This window comes from Passer montanus, unplaced genomic scaffold, assembly GCF_014805655.1.
Source record: "Passer montanus isolate IOZ18808 unplaced genomic scaffold, ASM1480565v1 scaffold7, whole genome shotgun sequence".
Classification (NCBI taxonomy): domain Eukaryota; kingdom Metazoa; phylum Chordata; class Aves; order Passeriformes; family Passeridae; genus Passer; species Passer montanus.
In genome coordinates this window covers 16,752,256-16,775,570 of record NW_024372147.1, presented here as the reverse complement: position 1 = coordinate 16,775,570, position 23,315 = coordinate 16,752,256, and the positions used below count along the sequence as shown (strand labels likewise).

General features: G+C 35.4%; 1 protein-coding gene across 3 annotated transcripts in view; it reads left to right on the top strand.

Moving 5' to 3' along the window:
- AP3B1 (adaptor related protein complex 3 subunit beta 1) overlaps positions 1 to 23,315 on the top strand; it is a 152,566-nt gene that overhangs the window by 18,105 nt on the left and 111,146 nt on the right. For all 3 annotated transcript variants that reach the window (XM_039729697.1, XM_039729695.1, XM_039729698.1), the window contains exons 3-7: positions 2,235 to 2,309; positions 7,421 to 7,516; positions 9,745 to 9,905; positions 13,358 to 13,424; positions 21,655 to 21,834. In XM_039729697.1, coding sequence (XP_039585631.1) covers positions 2,235 to 2,309; positions 7,421 to 7,516; positions 9,745 to 9,905; positions 13,358 to 13,424; positions 21,655 to 21,834 — 579 coding nt within the window. The remainder of the gene's footprint in view (positions 1 to 2,234; positions 2,310 to 7,420; positions 7,517 to 9,744; positions 9,906 to 13,357; positions 13,425 to 21,654; positions 21,835 to 23,315) is intronic.

Here is a 23,315-nt window from a genome sequence, read left to right as displayed (position 1 = left end):
GTAGCTGCAGAACTCTTGTTACTTTGTTGGATCCCTGGGTATTCGTAACAACTAATGTATGTATGTTGGACCCCAGTGGACATTGGTGTTCCTCAGGGGTCTGTTCTGGGACCTGTACTGGGACTTGTACTATTTGATATCTTCATTAATGACATAGATGGTGGGATTGAGTGCACTTTCACCAAATCTACAGGCAACACAAAATTCAGTGGTGCAGTTGACATGCATGCGGGACGGGATGCCATCCAGAGGGATCTGGACAAACTTGCAATGTGGACCCATGACAATATCATGGGGTTCAACAATGCCAAGTACAAGGACCCAAGAGTTTTTATTGTATGGACTATATGCTTTAAGGTCTAGTAATTAACAAAAACCCACATGTTTATCCTCAATTTCATAAAAATGAGACTTGAAATACCGATCTGTAATAAAGCAACAAAACCCAAACCACATTCTAATAAATTATATTGTTACATTACTAAGATTAGTCTCTTCTCTTTTTTTTTTTGGGGTCAGGGTAACCCGCAGTATCAGCACAGGTTGGTGGATGAAGGGATCAAAAGCAGTTCTGACAAGAAGGACTTGGGCATGCTGGTGGATGAAATGGTGGTTGTGAACTGACAGTGTTCAATAACAGTCCAGAAAATGTTGCCAGCAGGTTGAATTATGCTGCTCCACTCCACTCTCATAACAGAGTCCCAACCTGAAGAACTGCATCAGGTTGCAGTTCTGCAGTCCTCAGGACAGGAAAAATAGACACGTTAGAGTGGGTCCCTAGCAGGCCACAAAAAGCATCTGAGGGCTGGAACACCTCTCCTGTGTGGGCAAGCTGAGAGAGTTAGGGTTATTCAGCCTGGAGAAGAAAAGGCTCTGGGGAGATGTTACAGCACCTTCCAGTACATAAAGGGGTCTATGAGAAAGCTGGAGAGGGACTTGCCAGTAGGGCCTGTGATGACTGGATATGAGGGGATGGTTTTAAACTAAAAGACAGTTGATTTAGGTTACATATAAGGAAGAAGATTTTACGATGGTGGTGGTGAAACACTGGGACAGGTTGCCCAGAGAGGTGGTGAATATTCCATCCTTGTAAACTTTCAGTGAGGTACAATCTGATCTGTAAAAAACTTGAAGATGTTTCTGCTTGCTGCAGGACTAGATGACTTTTAAAGGACTATTCTGTGATTTCTTAGTGAGATTTTGTGGTTTCTGATTAACTTGATGTTTGTCTAGCTGAATCTTGACTTTGAGTGAGGCACACAGATTCTTAGAGATGGCAGTGCTCTGAGTCTGTACCAGCAGCACTGAACTTGATATAACTTGATGTAACATCATCCCGAAATTCCAGTATTTGCAGTTCAGACATAAAGCACTGCCAGACATTGTACTGGAATTATATCTAAGCAGAACATTGTGCAGCTATAGTGTATATGAAAATATTTTATTCCTTCTTATGTACCCGGTTTCCCACAAATAATTTCCTTCTTAAGTTGTTTGTACAAGAACTGAAGCTAAACAGGGGTTTTGATGTTTATGGTCTTTATTGTGACAGTTTTATTGTTCGTGACATGCCTTGTTCATGATCAAACATGAAAACTGTGTTTCAAAAGAAAAAAATTGGTGGGTTGACTGATCTTGCTTTTACTGTGTGGCTTTTGTATATTTTTTTTTTGTTCTGTATAAACACTTTATGGCCTTCTGTGTTTAACTTGCTATGGAAAATAACCTTATTTGGTCTTTAAAGTGTGATGTTTATTTTTACTTTTCTCCTTGGTTCTGTTGAAAGCCATAGATGTTCCAGGGAAAAGGAGCAGGACTTAAACTTGTATAACTTCTTGGATTTTGTTGAGTTGTTGGGTTGGCTTTTTTTTTCCCCCCACCTCTACCTCCCAAATGGTCATTCTTCAGGGCTTTTTGGATTAGAAAAGTCTTTGGTTTTAGTAATTGTGAATGCATTAAAAATTATTTGCTGTCTTATATGTTAAAGTCCAGTTCATGGATTCCACTCCAGCAAATTCATAATGAGACATGACCCAAGAGTTTTTATTGTATGGACTATATGCTTTAAGGTCTAGTAATTAACAAAAATGCACATGTTTATCCTCAGTTTCATCAAAATGAGACTTGAAATACCGATCTGTAATAAAGCAACAAAACCCAAACCACATTCTAATAAATTGTATTGTTACATTACTAAGATTTGTCTCTTCTGGTTTTTTGGTTTTTTTTTTCAGATGATTGCAAAGGGAAAAAATGCTTCTGAGCTGTTTCCTGCTGTTGTGAAGAATGTTGCCAGTAAAAATATTGAGGTATTCCTCTAACTTGTTAAACATACTGTTATGGAAAATCTGTTTCTAAAAATTTTATCTAATTTTATTAGACTTCAACATAATGCATAAAATCTCTAGTATCATTAATAGAACTTTTTAGGAGTTTCTTTCAATAAGGACATTATGGTAATAATTTTATACATAAATAAATGAAACCTATTGGGTGATTTGGAGGAAGAAATAGTAGCTCTTTACATTTAAAATAAAAATTACTTCATTTTAGAAAGTTTATGAGGTATGATGGTAATTAAGGAAAGTGTAGTTCAGTATTTGAAGTGTGATGCTTTTTGCAAAGCTTGGGTTCATACTGCATTGTATTTTTAAACATCTTTTGCAGATCAAAGCTGAAAGGTAATGTCTGGGTAAAGAAAAGGTGTGTTCTTGCATCTATATTGGGTGTTATTAGATACAAAGTAGCTTGCTTCTGTATCTTTTTGTTGTTGTTGTTGTAAGAAAGCAAGGGGGGAAAGTCCATCCTGGACTGGTGAAAATTCAGATTTCCAGAATGCTAAAAAATTGAGGTTCTGTTAAACGATGATGTGTTTAAATCCACAGGGTTACTGCTGTATAACCACAGGGTGTATGTAGAAAATGTAACTCTGATGCTCACTAGCATTACTGTGCATACACTGACGGCTTCCCTGCAGAAGTGTCAGAGTTATAGTTGACTTGACAAATAAGATTTCAATAAAAATAGCATCTGTAAGTTTGTAGTTTGAGACCTCGTGGTGCCTAACAAGCATCAGTTTGATGAAAGTAGAGTGAACATGCAATGACTTTAGTTACTTCCTACTGCTCAGGATTGTAATTTTTAAAAAACGTGGGCAACAGTTGTTTGAAGTATTGGATTTTAAGGAGCAAAATCATTTGAATGTGTGCTTCAGTTCATCTGTCCTCTTCTGAAAATGTATACTTCAGGCTTTATTATTAGTAGGAACAAAAATATTTTTTTTTCCCTGGCCTATGGCACCAAAGATTATATTTCTGATAAATGATGGCTTTGACAAGCTCTTTTCTCACCCTAACATGCCATGATATAATGGATGAAACATCAGTTTTCTTCCATATTTACATGGGTGGATAGTAACAGTCAAGTTGGAGTTTAATTTTAGCTTTAGAGAAATTATTCATTTTTAGTTACTACTTTGAAAACTTTGGGGTTTTTTGTTCTTTGAGAGAGTAGATTTATTTGATCAAGGCCAAGTGTTGACCTCTGGTAATTCAAGGAAGTGTGAATGTGCAAAGATGCTAATTCAGTCTTCAGGAACATGCTGTATTAAAATAATTTTAGAAGTTGTAGTTGTGCATTTAGTAACAGGCAGTAAAAAGATGTGGTAACAAATCAGACTGGTTAAATATTCTGTTCCAATGTAATTTATGTTTGTAAGTTATGAGTAGTCTTAAGTCAAATTTTAAACAGGGAGACCTTGTGCAAAGAGTGCCTTAAACAATATTATTTATCTGAAGGGCTTTTAAATGTTAGGGCTGGAACCTCTAGTCTGATACAAGCAAGACTGTCCAGGCTTTCTACCCAACCAGCAGTGAAGCTGCGACTGTATCCCCAGTAGGTGTGCAGGTACACATAAATATTGTATCTGTACGTATAAAGAACCAATATGTATGTACAGAGGCAGTCATGTAAATTGTTACAGGGTATCCAGGTGAACACAAACAGTATCAGCAGCTTGGCAGTTCAAGATGGTCTGCTAGTGGGAATGTGTGTATGTACCCAGTGTTCATCCTCATGGACTCTGCCCAATGTCTGGCCCATGGATCTCAGTTGCTCCTCTTGATGGCACCTCGACATATGAACCCCTAAGGGCATATAAGCCCTTTCTCCTTTGCTGGTACAAACATCTTTACACATATGAATCCCTCTAAACCAGGACTCTCTTGCTTCCTCATGGGCTTGCCCTTGGACACTCAAGTGTGTGCACCTCTGCACATATACAAGTGGATCTGGCCAGAACTTCCTTGGTCCTCTACTATCAACCCCTATGGTTTTGCAAAAAACCATGGTTCTTGCCCCTAGAGACCCACAGGCCATGGGCTTTCCTTGCAGCTGGAGGGATCTTCACTGGTCTGTGGCATAGCCAGTTCCTCCTGTGGCCTTGCCCATAGGTGCTCACACCCACACCTACTTCCTTCCCAGAGCACTTCAACTACTTGTCAGCTGGTGCAGCTTGATGCAGCACAGACACATTGGTTTGTGCTTGTTTTCACATATTCTGGTCTCTTCAGTTACACACATTTTTTGGGCCTTCTAGCCTGTGGTCCCAGCCTAGGCGTTGGCAGCCAGGCCCTCACTTTTTCCAAATGCTGGCCACCCTGGACTTAGAGATCCCTAAAGCATGATGGCACATTGCAGTTGCTGGAGTCATACTTAAGTCCCCTCACTCTGGTCTCTCTAGTTGCTGGTGCCCACGGACATAGCTGCCCTCCAGCCTGTGGGCTGACTAGTTGTAGGCGTGTAAAAATTCACACCAAATAAAGAGTATCTCACCAAGAGAAACAGTTCAAAATGAAATTTAATTACTCAGTGCAATATATTGTGCTATTCACATGCAGGGAGCAGAAGGATAGATGTACCAATTATTAAACTGTTCAGTCCTCTTATTCCTTTCCAGATCATGTAGATTGCCCTTGCTTCACATTCACTTTATTTCTTCCCCAGAACATCTCATGTCATGTCTAAAATACTTTTCATCTGTGTCCCATTTCTGTACATATAAACACCTTCAGTCTGAAAGGTGCTCTAGTCTTTGTTGACTCTGGGTGGTTTTAACACCTGGGCAGCTGAAGCTCTCCTGAGGTTTTTCTGGGAGGAGTGTGACAGGGTATCCTTTCTTTGAGTCCTAAATTTGTTTTCCCTCCTATTATTTTGTTTCTTTCTGCATCTCTGAGCTGATAATTCCTGTCATGGGCTTGGGAGAAACTAGAGCAGGACGTTGTGTGCACACATCCCTCCATCCCCCTTGTGGGAGAGATGTTTTATGGGTGTGAAGATGAGGTCTTATCACATAACCAAACATTATTAGTAGAAGCCTTTAACTGTTTGTATCTTATGGGCCTTTTCTCCTATTTTAAAACAAATAGACAGTTATGTGAACTCACATGTCATCATCTATGCTGTAGTTAAACATCCCTACTTACTAATTTTTTCATCACTTTATGCTAACATATTTGTGCAGGAAGAGACTGTTAAAAGAGATCAGCACATTCAGTAAAGCCATCTGACAAATTTCTTTATCAATTTGAATTAGATTACAAGTTAGGTTGTAATGTAGGTGTACTTACAGCCATCTAGTTAGACCTTTTCTGTCTCAGGAACATTTGTCTTGGTCCATTTCTTAAGGTGCTTTATGAGAAATTAGATTAAGTCAGATTCTTAGTACATTGTTCCTGTTTCCTGAAAATATTTTGCCAAATTTTTCCCTATACCTAAGAATTCTTAATCAAATCTGTCTGTACAAGTTGTGGCAATGCAGTAGCATAAAATACATAGATTTATCTTAGTAACCCTGAGAGTAGCTCAGTTGGTTGGGAATGGTGCTAATAACACCAAAGTTGTGAGTTCCGTCCCTGTATGGGCCATTCGTTGAAGAGTTGGACTCAATGATCCTTGTGGTCCCTTCCATCTCAGAACATTCTGCAGTTCTGTGACTTTGTATCCATGTGAATTTTCTGCCCAGAAATGGCTACTATATTTTTTAAAATCAGGACTCAGTGCTCCGATGCAGGAAAATGGAGATGAAGAAGTGGTATAACAAGTTAATTTATTTGAAGAGACACAAAGGGCACCTTATTGTTTACAGAAATGCCTTATGATTTTTTTGTTGTAAGTGCATGCTCACCTTAGCTTGGTTATGTGCACTAAGTCATGGATGGTAAGGATACAAAATGTGACCTAATAAACAATTGGTGATATAGAACAAAAATAAGTCTTCATCAATAATTCATGGATTTTGATGTGCTTATATTGATAACTTAATTAAACAAATCTGCCTGTGTTCCTCAAGCCTAATGTGCTCCTGTTATGATTAGGTTTATAGAACAGAGCATTTTAACATTGAATGAAGGTAAATGGTAAAAGAATAGTGTAGTCACGGAGCTCTGAGTGCTTCCATTTCTAGTCACAGAGTGGTTTCAAGGAAAGGAGGCTTTCTTTGCACACCTGCAGTCATTCAGTGCACAGGCCTCTTGTGGTCAATGTTGATTGCTACTTCTCTATAGCTGAACAAAAAATAATTTAGTATGGTGTAACCTTCTGTGATTTAATATTACGTTTTTTTTGCCAGAATTGGCACAAAAATAGATCTTCTGATAGTGACAGTAATTATTAGCGCAGCTGTAGTTGAGGGTCTTTCAGAATTTTCCATTATAAAACCCAACAGTCAGTTTACTACTCAAATGTAAAAAAAATGTTTTCACTGCTTCCTGGGTATGAGGGGCAAAGTGAACTAAATTGAATACCCTGCTCCCCAAAATCATACTGAGGTTTTCTTAATCTTTGGATGTCGCATCCTTTGTAGTATGCTTTGCTTATATTGCATCTTTTGAATGCTTGTAGTCATGCAGCGGTGAGTCTAACATCCTTTGTTTTCATCCAAGATAAGTGCTCTTTTAATCAGATTTGAGGTGAGCAAGTTACCACAGTTCAGCTGTAAGTTATATTCACTTACAGATATGTTAAAGTAATTTATTTTAAGCTTCAGGGTAAAATAAAATGGTCTTGTTGAAATTTTTGGCTACTTCACTTTAACCTATTTTCGGTAAGGAAAAAAATGTGTGCTCAAGTGATCAGTTTCCCCATGTCAGCATCTTAGATTATTATAGTCTTAATTTACTAGTTAATAATATAAAGCAGAACTTCATGTTATTAGTCTTCATCTGACTGTTTCATTAATTAGGTAGCACTGCAGCACTTCAGGCGTTTCATAAGACTTTGGGAGAAGCATGTGAGTGCTCCGGGATCTGTTAGCTTTTTCTTCAAAGAAGAAAATGTTAATAAAAATGTGAAACCTAGGAGCTAGTTTTATAGAATTGTAAAACTTTCTTATAGTGATATTCACTGTGTTTTTGCTTTTCAGATAAAAAAGCTTGTGTATGTTTATCTGATGCGCTACGCAGAGGAGCAGCAAGATCTGGCATTATTGTCCATCAGTACTTTCCAGCGTGCTTTGAAAGTGAGTGACTACTAAATAACATTTTATAGGGAATTCTGAGCTGGTAGCACAAAAAAAATATATCTGTGTAAGTGTAGTATGGTAAACTAAAGCATGTAAATATCTACATCTGCTAAAGCAGTTTTAAGTTATGTGATTGACGTATTTTTTTCTGCTACCTTAAACCTTGTCAAGCAGCTAAGTAAGCCTGAAAGAAGTAAAATTGCTTCACTTAAGAAAAACACCAGAATGGTGCTTTCAAATCCACATGCCAAACATTTAATTTCTGGAATGACTTTTCTCATTCCAATGTAACTTGTACGTATGGAAAAAAGAACCCGTTATTACCATGAACCGCCTATATTCCTTTTAGTTTATGTTAAAAAATGAGCTTGGTGTGCAACAGAGAATTGAAACATAGGGAAGACAGTAGTACCTAAATTAAAATATTCAGTGTCTTGAACATAGTACTTTTTCATCAAAAGCACTGAAAAAAATAGCTTTTTGTGCACTTTTGTTTCAAATGAAGTAACAATGAGAAAAAGGATTATAGAGAGCAAAGTTTAGGATTGCCTTTGAAGTGTGACTGTGGAGAGAAGAACGATTTAAGTCTCTGTTCTGAAATTTGGCCAGTTTTTATAGTCAGAGAATATTAGAGTTTTTGTGTACTCTTCTTGTATTCTAGGCTCATTTCAGTTTTGTCACTTAACCCACGCCTTGCATATTGTTGGAAAATGTTGCAATTGGAGCACCAGTTGTGCAGCTCTAGGAGGATCCCACATCAACTAGAGAGTTTTCTGTCCCCTTCCCTTGAACTTTCATCCCAATGTCATATGTACTGCCTTTACTATCTCTGACTGCCACGAAAAGCTAGAATCCAAATGACTTTGTATCCAGTGTTGTTTGTGATAAATGTATACAGTGAACACCCCTCATGGCATAACTCTTAAAAGCTGTGGGTATTGAGAGCAGAGGGAGGAGTGATAGTGTTGTGGCTGAGTAGCAGAAAAAGAACTGGTGGTGTGGCAAGGGGGTAGACACCAAACTAGTGGAGATTGTCAGCAACTAAAGAAATTACTAAGCCTGTATGAGAGATAGATCTCTGTTAATTTTTTGTAATGTTTTGTTTCTCATTTTACAATTATTATAATTTGGCTTTTTGTGTGGAGATTTTTTTTACCTCCCTCTATCGATGGAACTTTTAATTTTAAACTTTAGTGGATGCAGATGAGCTTCACAGACTCTAGTAGGAATGAGATCTTTTTCCAAAAACAGTCAAATAAAGGGCTATCATCCAGATACTTACTACTTAGAAGATTCTAAGTAAATTCTTAGAAGATTGAGATCTTAGATTAATTGATAAATAGGTAATACCAATCTGAAAATATGTGTTGCCAGCTCTCAGTCCGTGGGAGAAATGTTCTTTGGGAGGTTAACTTCTGTCAAGACACTGTATAGTATAATGAATTACTGATGCTGCAATTTCACTTTGCTAGATTTCAGGGGATTTAGTACTTGATTAAGCAACATTTTTTCATTGTGTTCCAAGCCCATGATTAACGGATAAAGTTTACATAATAGTTCATCCAAATACACATGTGTTGGATCTCCAGGCTAACCCTAGTATTGTAAAATTGACCAAGAACTGGGGCAGAAGAAGAGAGAAAAAAAAATAGAAAGAAGTGTCAAAACCTTTAGCCTAATGTTTTGACATGTTCTTTGAAATTGTTTTTGTTACTGACTTCAGTTTATATCTTGCAGTAAAGCATAAAATGGATATTTTGTGAAGAACTTGAATGGGAATGTCACAACTGAGAACAACTTTTTTGACATTTTGTAAATAAAAGTAATAAAATTGAGTTTGTGTGTCTCTCAGAATATCTGACTTCCACTTGGATTGCCACAAATTTATTATATTATTAAATAAAATATTCATATTTTTATCCACAATTAACATATTTTATCTGGAAAATTGCATGATGTTAATGTTTTCCTTTGTAAAATTTTCATATTTTCATGATGTTTAATATTCCCTTTATTTATTTTACTTTTTGTTTGTTTGGTTGGTTTTTTTTGTTTTGGAAATTTCTTTGTGTGAAGAAATTATTAGCATGGCCTCACTTACAAGTCTGACTTAGATTTACATGTTTTAATGTGTTGTCACTAATTAGTATAAGCAGAGCAATGTATTTAATGATTTGTTTCTGCGCTATCTTATTTTATTTCTCCTCTTCACTCCTTTTCTTTAGGATCCTAATCAGTTAATCCGTGCAAGTGCTTTAAGAGTTTTATCCAGTATACGTGTCCCAATTATTGTTCCTATTATGATGCTTGCTATTAAGGAAGCCTCTTCTGATTTATCTCCTTATGTGAGAAAGAATGCAGCCCATGCAATCCAAAAACTGTACAGGTAAGTGATTCTGATAATTATTGAAAAACAATAGTTGCTATTTGCAATTTGCAATAGTTGTGGGCTCTGTTTATAAAGACTACTGTGAATTTACCATGTCTCAGATCCATTTCTTTAAAAGATGGGGTGAGTGTAGACATTCTGTCTCACTCACCTGGTTTTGTTGTAATTCCAGCAATTCTCTTGGTTGCTAGACTTAACAGGTTAACTATAAAGAGATACAAGAAGAAACTGATACGCTGTCTTTTGTTTTTAAGATACTAGTTATTTTCATTTATGTAACAACTTTTCATGGGTATTCTCTGAATATATGAATTCACTGTTACAAGTGTGTATCTTTCATCCTGAGGCATTTGCCTGAAGGTGGTTTGCAGCACCCGTGACAAAAGAATGCTAACTTCTAGAAACTTTATCTGTGCAAGTCCAAATCTTTCAGATCTTCCTACTTCAGAAATTCTTGCTTTGTAACGGTTCTTATAAAGATATAGGTACTGGTTTGCAGAGGTGGAGTCAACAGAACCTGTACCTTTGCAAAACATTTTCTGGTATTTATTCTACTACTTCACTTTCATTTCACCTGTGCCAAAAAGTGGAGGTTGAGAGATGTTAGAGATTCTGATTCAGGTAAAAAACACAGTAACAGAGTCTGGAGAAACTGGCCTTACCTCCTTCTATTTTCCATGTATTCCTAGTGGTAGTAAAATGGACATGAGTTTACATAACAAAGGAAAACTGGTGAAACTGATGTTCTGTTTCCATAATGGTTCAGAGGGCCTCAGAGGGTGCATCCTTCAAAAGCTTTCTTCATGCAAGTGTCCTAGATATCATGATGCAAGATTTTGAACTGCTGTAGCTGGAAATTCCTCCTTACCTGGACTAGAGTAAGCATCATGATTACTTCTGAGAGCAGCTGGAGTTAAAAATTGTGTCCTTAGTAGTAAGATTTGGGATCTGTTTATGAAAAGAAGTGAACTTTTATTTTCACATTTTCAAAACTTGCCAGTACAAATGCTAGCAAGTACAAAAGCTAGCAAGTACAAATGCTAGCTAATACAAATGCTGTCTCACAGTGCTAGTTAACCATGGAACCAAGGGAGAGAGTATAATTTTCTTGCTCACTGGAGGAAGCAGCAGTATTGGGAACTGGTGAAGAGGCTGTCAAATTAACCTGCCCACAGGTAGACCCAGTTGGCTTGGCAGCAATTAAGAATAGGTAGTAGTTAACAGGCCATCTCTGTATACCGTGTTTAAAAATGTTCATGACTGATAGCTAGACAATTCAGCAATACTGATCATACATTGGTGGCAAGGCTGACTATTGGCCTTCTGCAACAAGTAAGTAATTTCAGAATACTTATTTTTAAGTTGGTCAGAATCAGAATCCAGAAGGGATGGATTTTTAAAGTAAAACTAAACAGTTAATACACTCTCCTACATCTAGCTACTCCATCTTCTGCAACCATTTAAGTCAGAAGTAGTAACAGTTTATTCTAATATATCTGTATGCTCCATTTGCTTTTTGGTTTTCCCAGCTTCTCTGCCTGTTTGATAGCTCTGTATTTTAGTTAGTACTCTAGTCAGGGTTCTGGATGCAAGTTCGATACACCAGTCTTTCCTGTATTTAGTGTCATGGTGTTTGGATGGATGTCTGCCCTAGAAGAGCTTGTTTATTAGCAGTTCAGTCAATCCTAGCAGCAGGAATCTTACATATCAAACAGAAAAGATTTCAGACATAGTCTGACACAACATTTGTGTCCAATGCAGTCAATATTGCCAGTTATGTTGAAGTAATTTCATCACTGCAGATGTCAGATCTTTTGCTTACTTTATTTAAGAATGCATTTTAAAGATATTAGTAGTTTCTGTCTATCAGTTGAAAACTATACTATGTTTGCAGTGAGGTTTGGAGACGGACCACTTCCTATCACTAGTATTACTAGGTTCCATACTAGTACTAAAAGTCATAATGGGAGGAAATCATAGACATCTTTAGCCTCTTCTTTTATTTTCTCTTTGAAAATTATCCCTTTCTTGTCTTAAATACTAGGACAGTGGAGGGGGAGGAACAGTAAATTCATTTATTGGACACCTTTCTGAAGAGTTTCTTGATCACATAAAATACGGTTTTGCTCAAGTTTTTTTTTTTTGTGTTTTTTTTTTAAGTATTCCTTTCTCTCAAAATTTTTTGCCAATTTTTAAAAATATGAAATAAAAACTTTTTCAGAGACTTTTGGCTTTTCCTCTGAAGGTTTTGGTCCTTGACAGAAGATCCAGTAAAACTCTTTTTACAAAAATAGAAGTTGGAATGAAAGGCAATTATGAAAGTACTTATGGAACAATGTACTGTTGTGTTGCTTATGATGATGGTAATTTCTAACAAAGTTCTGTTACGCATTTTGTGTGTTCTGATGTTGTTAGGTCTTAGAGCCTTAGTGAAGGAGTACTCAGCCAGATAATGACTTTGTGAATCTTTACCTGGAATGATATACTGTGCATTAGGGCAGTCCATCACTCAGCATTAAAACTGAAGTATGCAATAATGACCAAGTACTCTCTCACTTACCTGTAATTTTATCCATGTTGAAATGACTTTTCAAAGGGTAGAACTACATATCTCTAAGGGTCTTTGTATTCACTTTGTATTTTCTTTTGATTTGGCTTTTAATTCTTCTGTGCTGTATAGATCCATGAAGGGGAGACAGCTGGAGTGAAAAGTTTGTCCTTACTTGCCTAAGAAGCAAGTTTGACGATCGTGGATATTTCTGGCAGGTTTTTCTCTGCTCTTGTAATGTGAAAAGACACTACAAAGGTTGTTGCTTGCAACTTTTGCTTTTCCTCTGCTTTTCTATTTATTTAGGACGCAGTCTATTTTCCATTAGCTTGCACACCAACTTTGTATAGATACACTGGAATACAATGTCCACATTTTTGAGTTCCAATGCTTCTGACTAAAATTAGTGTTTAACTTAAAAGTGATTTTTTTTTGTGATTAACTTAGAAGTGTCTTACTCAAAGCTTTATGTTGATAATTAGATAATAAAAGTATGAATCTTCTTTGTCCTGATGTTCATTCACCACTGAATTGTATTCATGCTGAAGTTAATTTCTGCAAGAGCAGTGAGAACCTTGTCACATAACATCTGAAGTTCAGTCAAGTTCTCTTTCGTGTTGGTTACCCTGTCTTAATGTTTTTTTATTATGAGTTTAAGTTTCCCATAGAACACACATGAAGGGTATAAGATAAAATTACATTTTAAATTTAATTTTATACTCCTAACCTACTTTCAGCCAAGTTCCTTTACAATGAGTTCTTTGGAATATTTGATTTTTCTGGAAGTGGTTTCTTCAAGTTCTTTGTTCCTAGTTTGTGTCTAAAGGTCAAAAATCAAACCTGCTTTAATTTTGTATACGTCTGATCAAATTAGTTAAAATAATTTTATTTTTCCTTCTAGTCTTGATCCAGAGCAAAAGGAAATGTTGATTGAAGTGATAGAAAAGCTTTTGAAGGATAGAAGTACGGTAAGAAACAGATTTTTGACAGAATGCATATATTTTTATAGTTTACTCCTGAGACCGTCATTCAGCAATAAGTTATACACTTTCCTAACCATTGCCAATGTGATTTTGTATGTTTTAGACATAAGTATCATTGTGTATTTATGCATTTATAGTATGACTGTCATAGTGACTCTCCTTTAATAAGATGTAATTTTACTTGCATCATGAATCTGTTAATTAATATTTTTGTTAGCATGTGTTTTATGTATGCTTCTTTAAACTTTATTTTGAAAATCAAAGTTATATAATAATACGAATCAGTGTGCAAGTGTTTATAAGTTTTTATATGCACTTTTTCATTGGGAAATTAGTTTGATGATTTCAGTAAATTTGTAGTAGTGTAGGAATAAATTGCTTGTGTATGGTACACAGCGATGTCCGTCTATCTTGCAGTGTGTATAGTTGTTAAAAAATTATATTTGCTGTGCAGTTGTTTGTTCTTGCCAGTATCTTCATTTCTACTCTGGTAAATAAAGAGATGTTCTGGCATAATTTCTGTAAATTTAACACTCCTGTTATATTTAACGGGTCCTGTATAGCTACAGGTTTTCCTGGATGTCTCACAATCTTTAGTTAATTTTATTTTGCAAATATGTTTCCCACTTGTGAACTAGAAAGCTAATTGACCAAAGAATCAAAGTAAGAGAAACCAGATTTTTGAGTTAAAACATTCTCATGTTCTTCTTATTCAGATCACTAATTTAATGAATGTAATCCTTATTGACTAAGTGAAAGTCTTACTCAGTACCAGATAGTGTGTTGCTTCATCTGCTGTTTTCCAAGTCTTTTTGTAACACTTACAATTGTATCCTCCAGGATACAGTATCCAGGACTGTATCCTGTTCTAGACAGTCGAGGTGTTCAGAGCATAAAAAGGTGCTGTTGGCTAAAAGACATCCTGTAGCTGCCGCTGAAGGGTTGCTGAAAGAGGTGTGTTAGAGCTTAGTGGCTCAGCAGACAGTAAATCAGTTAGGTCTCCTGACTGCATGTGTGCTTGATTTGACAGATGCCTTTGAGCTTGTGTGAAGCTGCACCTGCAGAGGTTCTTCATGTATTTTGTTTAATGATTCATGCTCCTGCAGTCTGTGAATGTGGGATCAGGTTGTTAATACTAGTGGAGGAATAGAGGGCTAAAAACTACAAAAAAAAAAAAGTAAAATCCCTGAGTTTGTACTCTGTTTCTTAGGCCTTATAGCATATGGTAAATGGTTATCCCATGCCTAGTCATTTACACATTTACTTTAACAAAAGAAGTATAGAGTAAGTTTGAATCTTTTATCTCCTTGGAATTTGGAATTACTCATGAGGAGGTAATGGGCTCATTGCCTATGGGGCTCATATGCTGCGTACTGGACACCATACTTATAAAGATACCAGCTGAAGCAGTAGCTGAAAATTATAGACTAGACTTAGGTCTGCTGGGCTTGTTTGGAGACATACTTGGTTAACTGCTACAACTTTTTTGCTCCCTCTGATCCCTCTTTGTCTATTCCCTAGTGAGACCTGCTTCCAGTCTGAGCTGACATCTCTGCTTCAGAAGTCTTACTAGTTTGGGAACTAACATGAAGACTAATTATTTCAGAAAGAAAACATACAGATCTCTCTTTAAGGCTCTCTGCATCTAAGTGTGCTCTTTTACCCCGGACTCCACAGCTTGTGGTGGTCTAAAATGGATGACTGTTTAATCTTTCATAGCTTTGGAAGGACTACTCTAGCATGACAAAACTTTATCTTAAGTAGTTATCTTTTGTCATGTACCACTGAATGTTCCCAGAAAGCCTCCACATTTAACAGAAAGTGCATAGTGCACAAGTGTTTTATTAGCAGGTAACTCCAATCTGAATAAGCTTATTCTTTGCCCCTAATTGGAAAACAGCAATTTGCTCACAGTGGAGAAATCAAGAGTGCCATTTGTAGCTGGATTCAGCCTTTAAAATTGGAGGAGATGCAGCTGCTTATAGGTGGTGGTCCTTAAGTACAGGTGTGTACATATGTGGCCTTAGGCTGATGACTTAATAGGTTTAATAAGGCTACATTCTGGGGAAATATGTGTCAATTCAATTAATCTTCTTGAATTCTCTGGGAGAATCTTCACTTCATACACTTATCCTAAAAAAGAAAGCTCCTTCAACATACATAAAAAAGATAAACATTTTAGAAAGTATTTTGCGGTCATACTGAAGAAAGTTAGATCCATTTGCTGCCATAGGAATTCTTTAAATTGGACCAAACTGTAAAACAACAGCTTTTGGTCATAGACTTATGAAGTGCCTGTACTTGATTAGTGGAATGTCTCAGCTTTTTGGAGCTCCTGTTGTCCGTTTGACAGTCAAGGTGCCTGAAATCTGTAGGGTCATAATGTGGAACTAGAACCACAAATGTTTGAAATCTTTGGATTTCTTCTACTTAAACCGAGCCATTCCCTTACATTAATATCAGTTGTCATCTCCTGCTAGCTCTAATGTCAACAAATCAGTTTGTTCATTAAATAGTTTTTTTAATAGGACTCTCAGAGTGGGAGAGTCCTAGTGACTTAATTGAATATCAATGATTTTCCAACTTTTTTAACTTGATGGAAATGTCAAGTTACTTTTGGCACATCTATGTACTTAAGGGCTGATAATTCTCAGACAAGTCATAATATATTGTATATTAATCACTGGATCTGAGATAATCCACTGTTGATTGATTATTGGTTATTTTGATTATATTTTTTCTAATTATATATTTGATTATCATTTTTATAATTTTTATTTCTTTTTAATCAGCTTGATTTTTTTATCCATGTTTGGAGGGAGAATGTAATTAGTAACATTAACTATGTATATAACAGTCTGATATTATTCAGGTGATATTTGATACTGCACTTTAATGAGAAGTAAACTTTTACTCAAAATCTTTATTTTCTGTAGCTATTTGACCTCAGGCAGGATTTTTGAAATTTACTGGCATAATCTCTGTGTTAGAGGTAGAATAGGTAATAAGTATAGATGCCTCTAAATTTCTGTAAACCAGGAGGTTTTTTCAGAGTGAACATGCTGTTGTATGTTATTAATGCAGTTTTTGCTACACAGAAAAGACACAATATATTTCAATTAGCCAGACTAATTTTACATTTGAAATAGCAAGACATTATCTGGAGGAGAATTTTACTATAGTAAAATTAAGTCCTTTTTTAGACAATGTAGGATGTGTTTATTTTTTTTTTAGATCTCAATCAGTAGTAGATTTTAATATAAGCTGAGGTAAGCAAAACTTAAAATGAGATGAGATATAACCTTAACCCAGCACTTCATTAAAATTTCTGGTGAGATAAATGAAAAATCACTCTAGGAGTAGAGTGTCTTAACACAAAGATTCAATTAAAATGCAAGCTCTTGGTTAATCTAAAATGCAAAATTATCAAGTGCAAGCCATTGTTAACATACCCTCAAGGGTAGCTGACTAGGAATTAGAGTCTACCAACCAATCTGTGATTTTTTGCAAGTGAATTTAAATTTTAAACAGTTAAGATGTTTACAAGTGTTTTTATTATTGAGGCCTATAAACTCCTAGTTGTGGTTTTACCCTTGCTTTACAAGTACCTAACATTTTTATAAACAGGTACAAGAGCATGAATACCTCCTCCTTTTGTTTTTCTAGTAATTCTAGGTAGTTGAGCAGTTGATGCAATTTTATATAGAAGGGAAAATAAGAGCATGCTTGTATTCTATGCTAAAATAATTTTCTCTGAAAGTAATATGGCTAGTCATGTGTGAAACTATAACTGGATATTGTAGAGCAAACTAGTTCTCTTTTCTTTTTAGTTGATTCTGTATTGCTTCACACTAGTTCTCTTTTTTCTGTTCAGTGGTAACCTAGTTTAACATATAGGTTAAGGCAAGGTTTGTTGCAAAAGTTTCTTTTGGAAGAAAAAGATACTGTAAAGGACTGTAGTTAGCAGCCCGTGTGTTTTACAATGCTGGGTAAACAACAATGAAAATCAAGTTCATTAATGGTATCTGAGTTATAGCAGGTAAAAAAAAAAATTAAAATCCATGTTGGCATTGAAAAGGAATCATGCCTGTTATCCAAACCTGTAAAGCAAAAAGAACTTGTGACTTGCATTCCACAGTCTAAATTAAAGTATCCCAAATATATTAAAAACTTAATCAATAAAGGAAGGCAGGATGTAGTTGGGATATATTTGTATGGATGATGGGTATATTAAAAATGCCCAAATTTATTGCTGATTTATGTCTCTAGCTTTGATCAGATTTTATTTTGTATGGGTACATACCTCTTTTATAATGAATTTATTATTTTGTTGTGGTGTTATAATTGTCTATTAATGATAACATGTAACTTTGTATTAACTCCTTTTTGGGGCTGAAAAGACCTTATTTGCATCTATACTCACATATTTGCATATGTGAGTTTAGAGATTTCTTTTGCAGACTGCATGGCTACCAGATGAAGTGCAGATTCTTTCTCAGTGACATTTCTTTGATTAAAAAATCATCCTAGGAATTGGTGATGGCTTTGTGATGAAGATCTTGCACTTACACTAAAGCAGTGTATTTGGGCATAATGGAAAAAGAGAGGTGGATACTTTTCTGTTCAACAGTAGTCTTCAGCTGATAATGTAATATTTTAGTTTAGAAGCCAAATGTGTGGGTAAGACAGTGTTTTCTTAACTTATTGATTTTATGATGGCAAATGCTTCAGTTTTGTTGGAAAAATTACTGAGTTTGTGCAGATGTTTTGTTGTGATAGATCTATTATCCAGCTATTAGAAGATAAATGACTGATCTTTTCCTCTTTCCTTGCCTCCAGAAAATTGAAATAAGAAGGGGAATGTCATTTGGGCTGTATGATTAGGGCAGGTGGGGTGGCCATTAATTTAAGAGAGAAGAATCGTGGCAGCATGGGCCAACTTGCACTGTATTATCAATCAAACCTCGATGCACTTCTTGTGATGACCCAGCACTCTCAGGTTTTCACAACGTTAATTAGAATTCATGACAAAATAGATGCAAGGAAACGTTTTGTACCCTTCATAATTTTATAGAAAATTTATTGTTATTAGAGGAACCATTTGCTTAGTGTGATTTTTTTCATTACCAGCTTGTCAACTAGCATAGATAATCTGGAGAAAATATGAACTCCATAGATTGGGTGTCACTTTTGTTGATGGTTCATATAGTTTACCTTGGAGCACAGCTAATGGCTGAAGTTCATAGCAACAGCACAGAAAAATGTGGCACCTAGTGGAAGACAAATGAACCATGTTTATTGCTTTAATATAAAAAATACATAAATGGAAAGCAGCATTTGAATTTGATGAGCTCATTGCTAGTTTTGTTGGAGTGATTTATATTTTCTCCTTATACAAAAAGCTACTATTGACACAGTGAGATGGAAATTAACTGACTGTTTTTTAGAAACTGATATTTTTTGGTTTTATATTCTGATTGAATCATTTTGTTTTAATTTTAAATACTTTTATGGAATGTTGAGCATTTAATAAACAAAGATTATTAGCTGTTCCACTGATGTTTAGATATATAGTAGGATCATACTATAGGGGAAACAGTGTAGACTAGAAAATAATCTCTTATTAAGAAAGCCTTAGGAAATTTGCTCAGAGAAATCTGCTTGTTACCAGTGTATTTTCAGTCTGTCACATTCTTACTTTTTTTTTTCCACTTTCAAATGAAAAGCCAAATTTTAGAAAATACAATAATGGGGAGAGAGGCATGATCTTAATAATGTCATGATGAATGGCAGTTCCTATATTGACTTGTAAACCTAGGGACTTGCCACAGGAATAAAATGCTTGTTTATCCAGTGCACCTCTTGCATTTCACAGCATAGGTTCAATTTTTTTACTAATGTCTTTTAAGTGTTCACAAGTGACAGCATGGTCATTGTAAACTTGAGTAGGAGATAGATGTAAATTGAAATAAGTAATTGTTTCAAATTCCTGTATTCCACTTTGACTCTTTCTTTGTATTAAGTTGTTGTGCTTTATTCATAGTAACTGAGCTTTTAAAAAGCCAGCAGTGTTTATAGGTTATATTCTCAGTTTTAAATTATCCAAGTTAGTGTTATATGTATTTTTGTCAGCTTTCAAGCTAAATCATATCCAAATAAAAAAGAAATACAGCAAAATGTGTGTACTGAACTACTAATAGTAAAAGACAAGGGTGTTCTCTTTAGAATTACTGTTGGAAATCTGTGTTGACCTTCACCTATGAACCTAAAAGAGTATTTTTAGCCATTAGACTGTGACTATTCTGATAGTCATAAACTGATATGTGTCAATCTCTCTCTTGTCTCTGATGTGAAACAGTAACCTACAAAAAGTCTCTCTGTGCGGTCTTAAAGTATTATCTCTTTCATCTAAAGCTTCAAGTCTGTCACATTGTCCTCTGCAAGCTGACCTTAGCTGTAGTTCAGAGTTCTGCATTCTGGTAAAAGGACTTCGCACTTTTCCAGCGGGAAAGCTTCACAGCTTCTGTGGCTTAAATGAATACCTACTCAGGACAGGTCTGGGATTAATCACTGCCTTCTGCTGAGCTTTGAACACCCACCTTAGCATCAACTCTCCACAGTTTTTAATTACAGATAGGTTACTGGTGCAGCACATTATTAAGAAGAAAGATTAGTACAACAACAGATAAAAAAGAGCTTTTGTTTTTGTGCTACAGTAAATTATTTTAGATGTAAAGTGTATTTAGCTGTATCAAATAATCAGATTTTGTTCCTTGGAATGAGTTCCATTCTTATTGGGACCAGCAGGTACCAGTATGTGGATGAGGCTGGAGACAATAAATGCAACTTCACGTTTATTCTTATTGGTAATTCATAAAATCCCCACAGAGCCTGAGACTTGTTTAGCATAATAGCAAGACTATCTTCTGAGCTGTTTTCTTTCAATTGTAGTGTTGAGCGCATACTAATAAACCACATGTCAGCCAAATACAGGGAGAAAAATGTAACATATGAATATCATTGTATTTAATATTTCTCAAAAAGTACCATTTCAATAAACTGCACTTCTATTTAATTGCTTACTTTAAGTCATTGGGGAAATTATAGAGGTTGAAATGCAAATCCCAAGTGCTCGGATAGAATATGACATTAATTTGCTGCCAGAAGGCTATACTGCATGCATGCTAACTGCATACATATCAGCTGCTTCATATAAAGTATCATCATTTTAGTTGTTTGACTTAACATGTACTCTGACACAAAACAAATCTTAATTAAAGCAATTAGAAGAGAAAGAACACTAATTCTAGGCACACAATTATATGTCCTTATAAGGCATGGTCAGCTTTTGATCTTTTCTTAAAAGTAACCTGCTGACAGAATTTTAACTGGAACTCCAATATATATTTCCTCCCATTATTTTAAAAGAAAATATCCAGGCAGTAGATTTCAGTAATCCTTGAGGTGCTGGAATATTGATAATCTATTTAATTTTCTCATAAAAACAAAGCTGTTTTGTAGTTATAGTATGATAATCTTTATGCATGAATAAAGAGATGTTTCTTATGAAGGCAAAAAATTGTGTGAGAACGTAGCAGGATATAAACAATGAATTCCTTCAATTATGTAACTGTTAAGGAAGTGCTAAACAACATGCAGAAATTATTTGCGGGGGAGAGGGGAGGAGGAGTGTGTTCATGAAAATATAAATATAAAATTTTCTGTGACAGTTAATTCTACTATATTGAGAGAGAAGTTTGAATTCCAGTAATGCCCAGTTCTTCTTTACTTTGACCAGGCTAGTGTTGATAGAATCTCAGAAGATCTTGCTGGGCATACATTTTACTTCTTGTTGTTTCCTGTTACTTCTGAGTTAATTGCAAGTTCTCTGTTAATTTATTTGGAAGCTAAATCTGTAAGAAAAAAAAAAATTATGCTTACATTGCACTGTGTCTTCAGGGCTGGGAGCTAAGATTTATGTCTGCAATAGAAACAGCAAGTGTTTTCTCTGTTCTAATAACCTTACCCCAATTCTACTTTAAATAAGATAATAAAGCCGTTTCTGTGGCTTTGCTTTTTTGTTGTTGTTTTGTTTGTTTTTGCTGAATAGAAATAATTTGAAATTGCTGAGAATTGCTAGTATTAATTCTGATTCTCACTTGTGGTCTAACTGTATACCTAATACTGACCTTCTGGATTATATTTTGTTTTCTAGCTGGTAGCTGGGAGTGTGGTGATGGCATTTGAGGAGGTGTGTCCAGATAGAATAGATCTGATTCACAAGAACTACCGAAAGCTCTGTAACTTGCTGGTTGATGTGGAAGAGTGGGGTCAAGTTGTCATAATCCACATGTTAACCCGGTATGCGCGTACTCAGTTTTTAAGTCCTTGGAAGGTAAGTTTACAACTTCTTAAATGACTGTTGTGAGCCTGCATTCTGAATTATTTCCATTGTTGGATTTATTTTCTCTTTTAAGATGCATTTCTATGGAGAATTTAGTAAAAACTGAGATCAAATATGTAAGTCAGCTCTCTAAGATTTCACTGACACAAGGCGTCTACCTTTCTTCAGAGCCTGAGAATTCTCCTTCCAGGTTATAGCCTTTTCTTATTTATGTGTGGCACATCCCATGGGTAGCAGAGAGACTCTTTTTCTGTGGTTCTTTAAGCCATGTTGCTTTTTGCTTTAGACAATTTTACGTGAGTCAGAATCAGAAGTGTTTGCCATTCTGTCCTGAAACTGGGTAGGCTCTACTTATATTGCAGATACCCAGAACCACTGCATAACAAACTTGTTATGCATTACACTACTTGTCTAGGCTTTGTTAATGTGCTGAGGCACTGTGTGAAGACTTGAACATATGTATTTAAAATGTGAAATGTAAAAAATTAGGTGGTTATTTTCATTTCTATTGTGTAACTATGAGTATACTTTTAAAAAATTATAAAATAGGTTTTCAAGTCACAAATTCTGTCACTTCTTACAGTAAAAAGGGCACAGCTCAAGAAATGTATGCTGTTAACATTATTTCAATAGAGATCTAACTCTGAATGACATTTTAAATTAAAAGATTACTTCTGGACAGAACTGTTTAAAATTGCTCTACAAGTCTGGTTGTTTGTGTTTATTAAAGGCTTGGGGACGTTACTAGTGTTAAGTTTTACCATTTAATTGGAAACCCATTCATGTTTAAAAATGTTCATTTTAGTGCAGATTATTGTCATTTATACCTAGCGCATTAACAATTTTTTTAAGATTCCTTGTTTCAACATTGGAATAGGGAATGACATTAACGATCACTCTATCAATGAGTTCTTTATAACTGTCTTTTAATATCCTTTACCTGGGAAAAAATGGAAATACAGTGCCATTCTGTGTTAATATATGTGTAATTTATTGTGTGAAATTAATTACAAGGAGATATATTTGGACAAACAGTTCAGTCTGGTTTAGTTTATGATTATATTAACTTCTTAAAAAAACAGGGATTATAATGAATATAGCAAAAATATCTGAAGTAGAATTGTATTTCTGGGCTACTAGTTAGATTCTGAAACACCCTTTTTCCTTTTTTATGAAAAGTAAATTGGTTATAAGAACACATCTTCCCATAACATTGCTTAAAATAAGGAAAATATTTTTAGATAATAAGATATTTCTGTTATATGCTTTCCTAATGTCCTTGAGGCAGTGTTTATTACATGTTGATTATTGGAAGAAGTCAACTTGCATTCTTCTTTGACATTTAGAGAGAATCAAAATTGATAATCTGGTTTATCCTAAGCTACAGTCCCACTATATGTTTCAGCCAGTTTTAGTCTGTAATTGGACAAAAGGAAAGTTGAAGAAGAGGATGACCTCCTGTCTTAGAATGA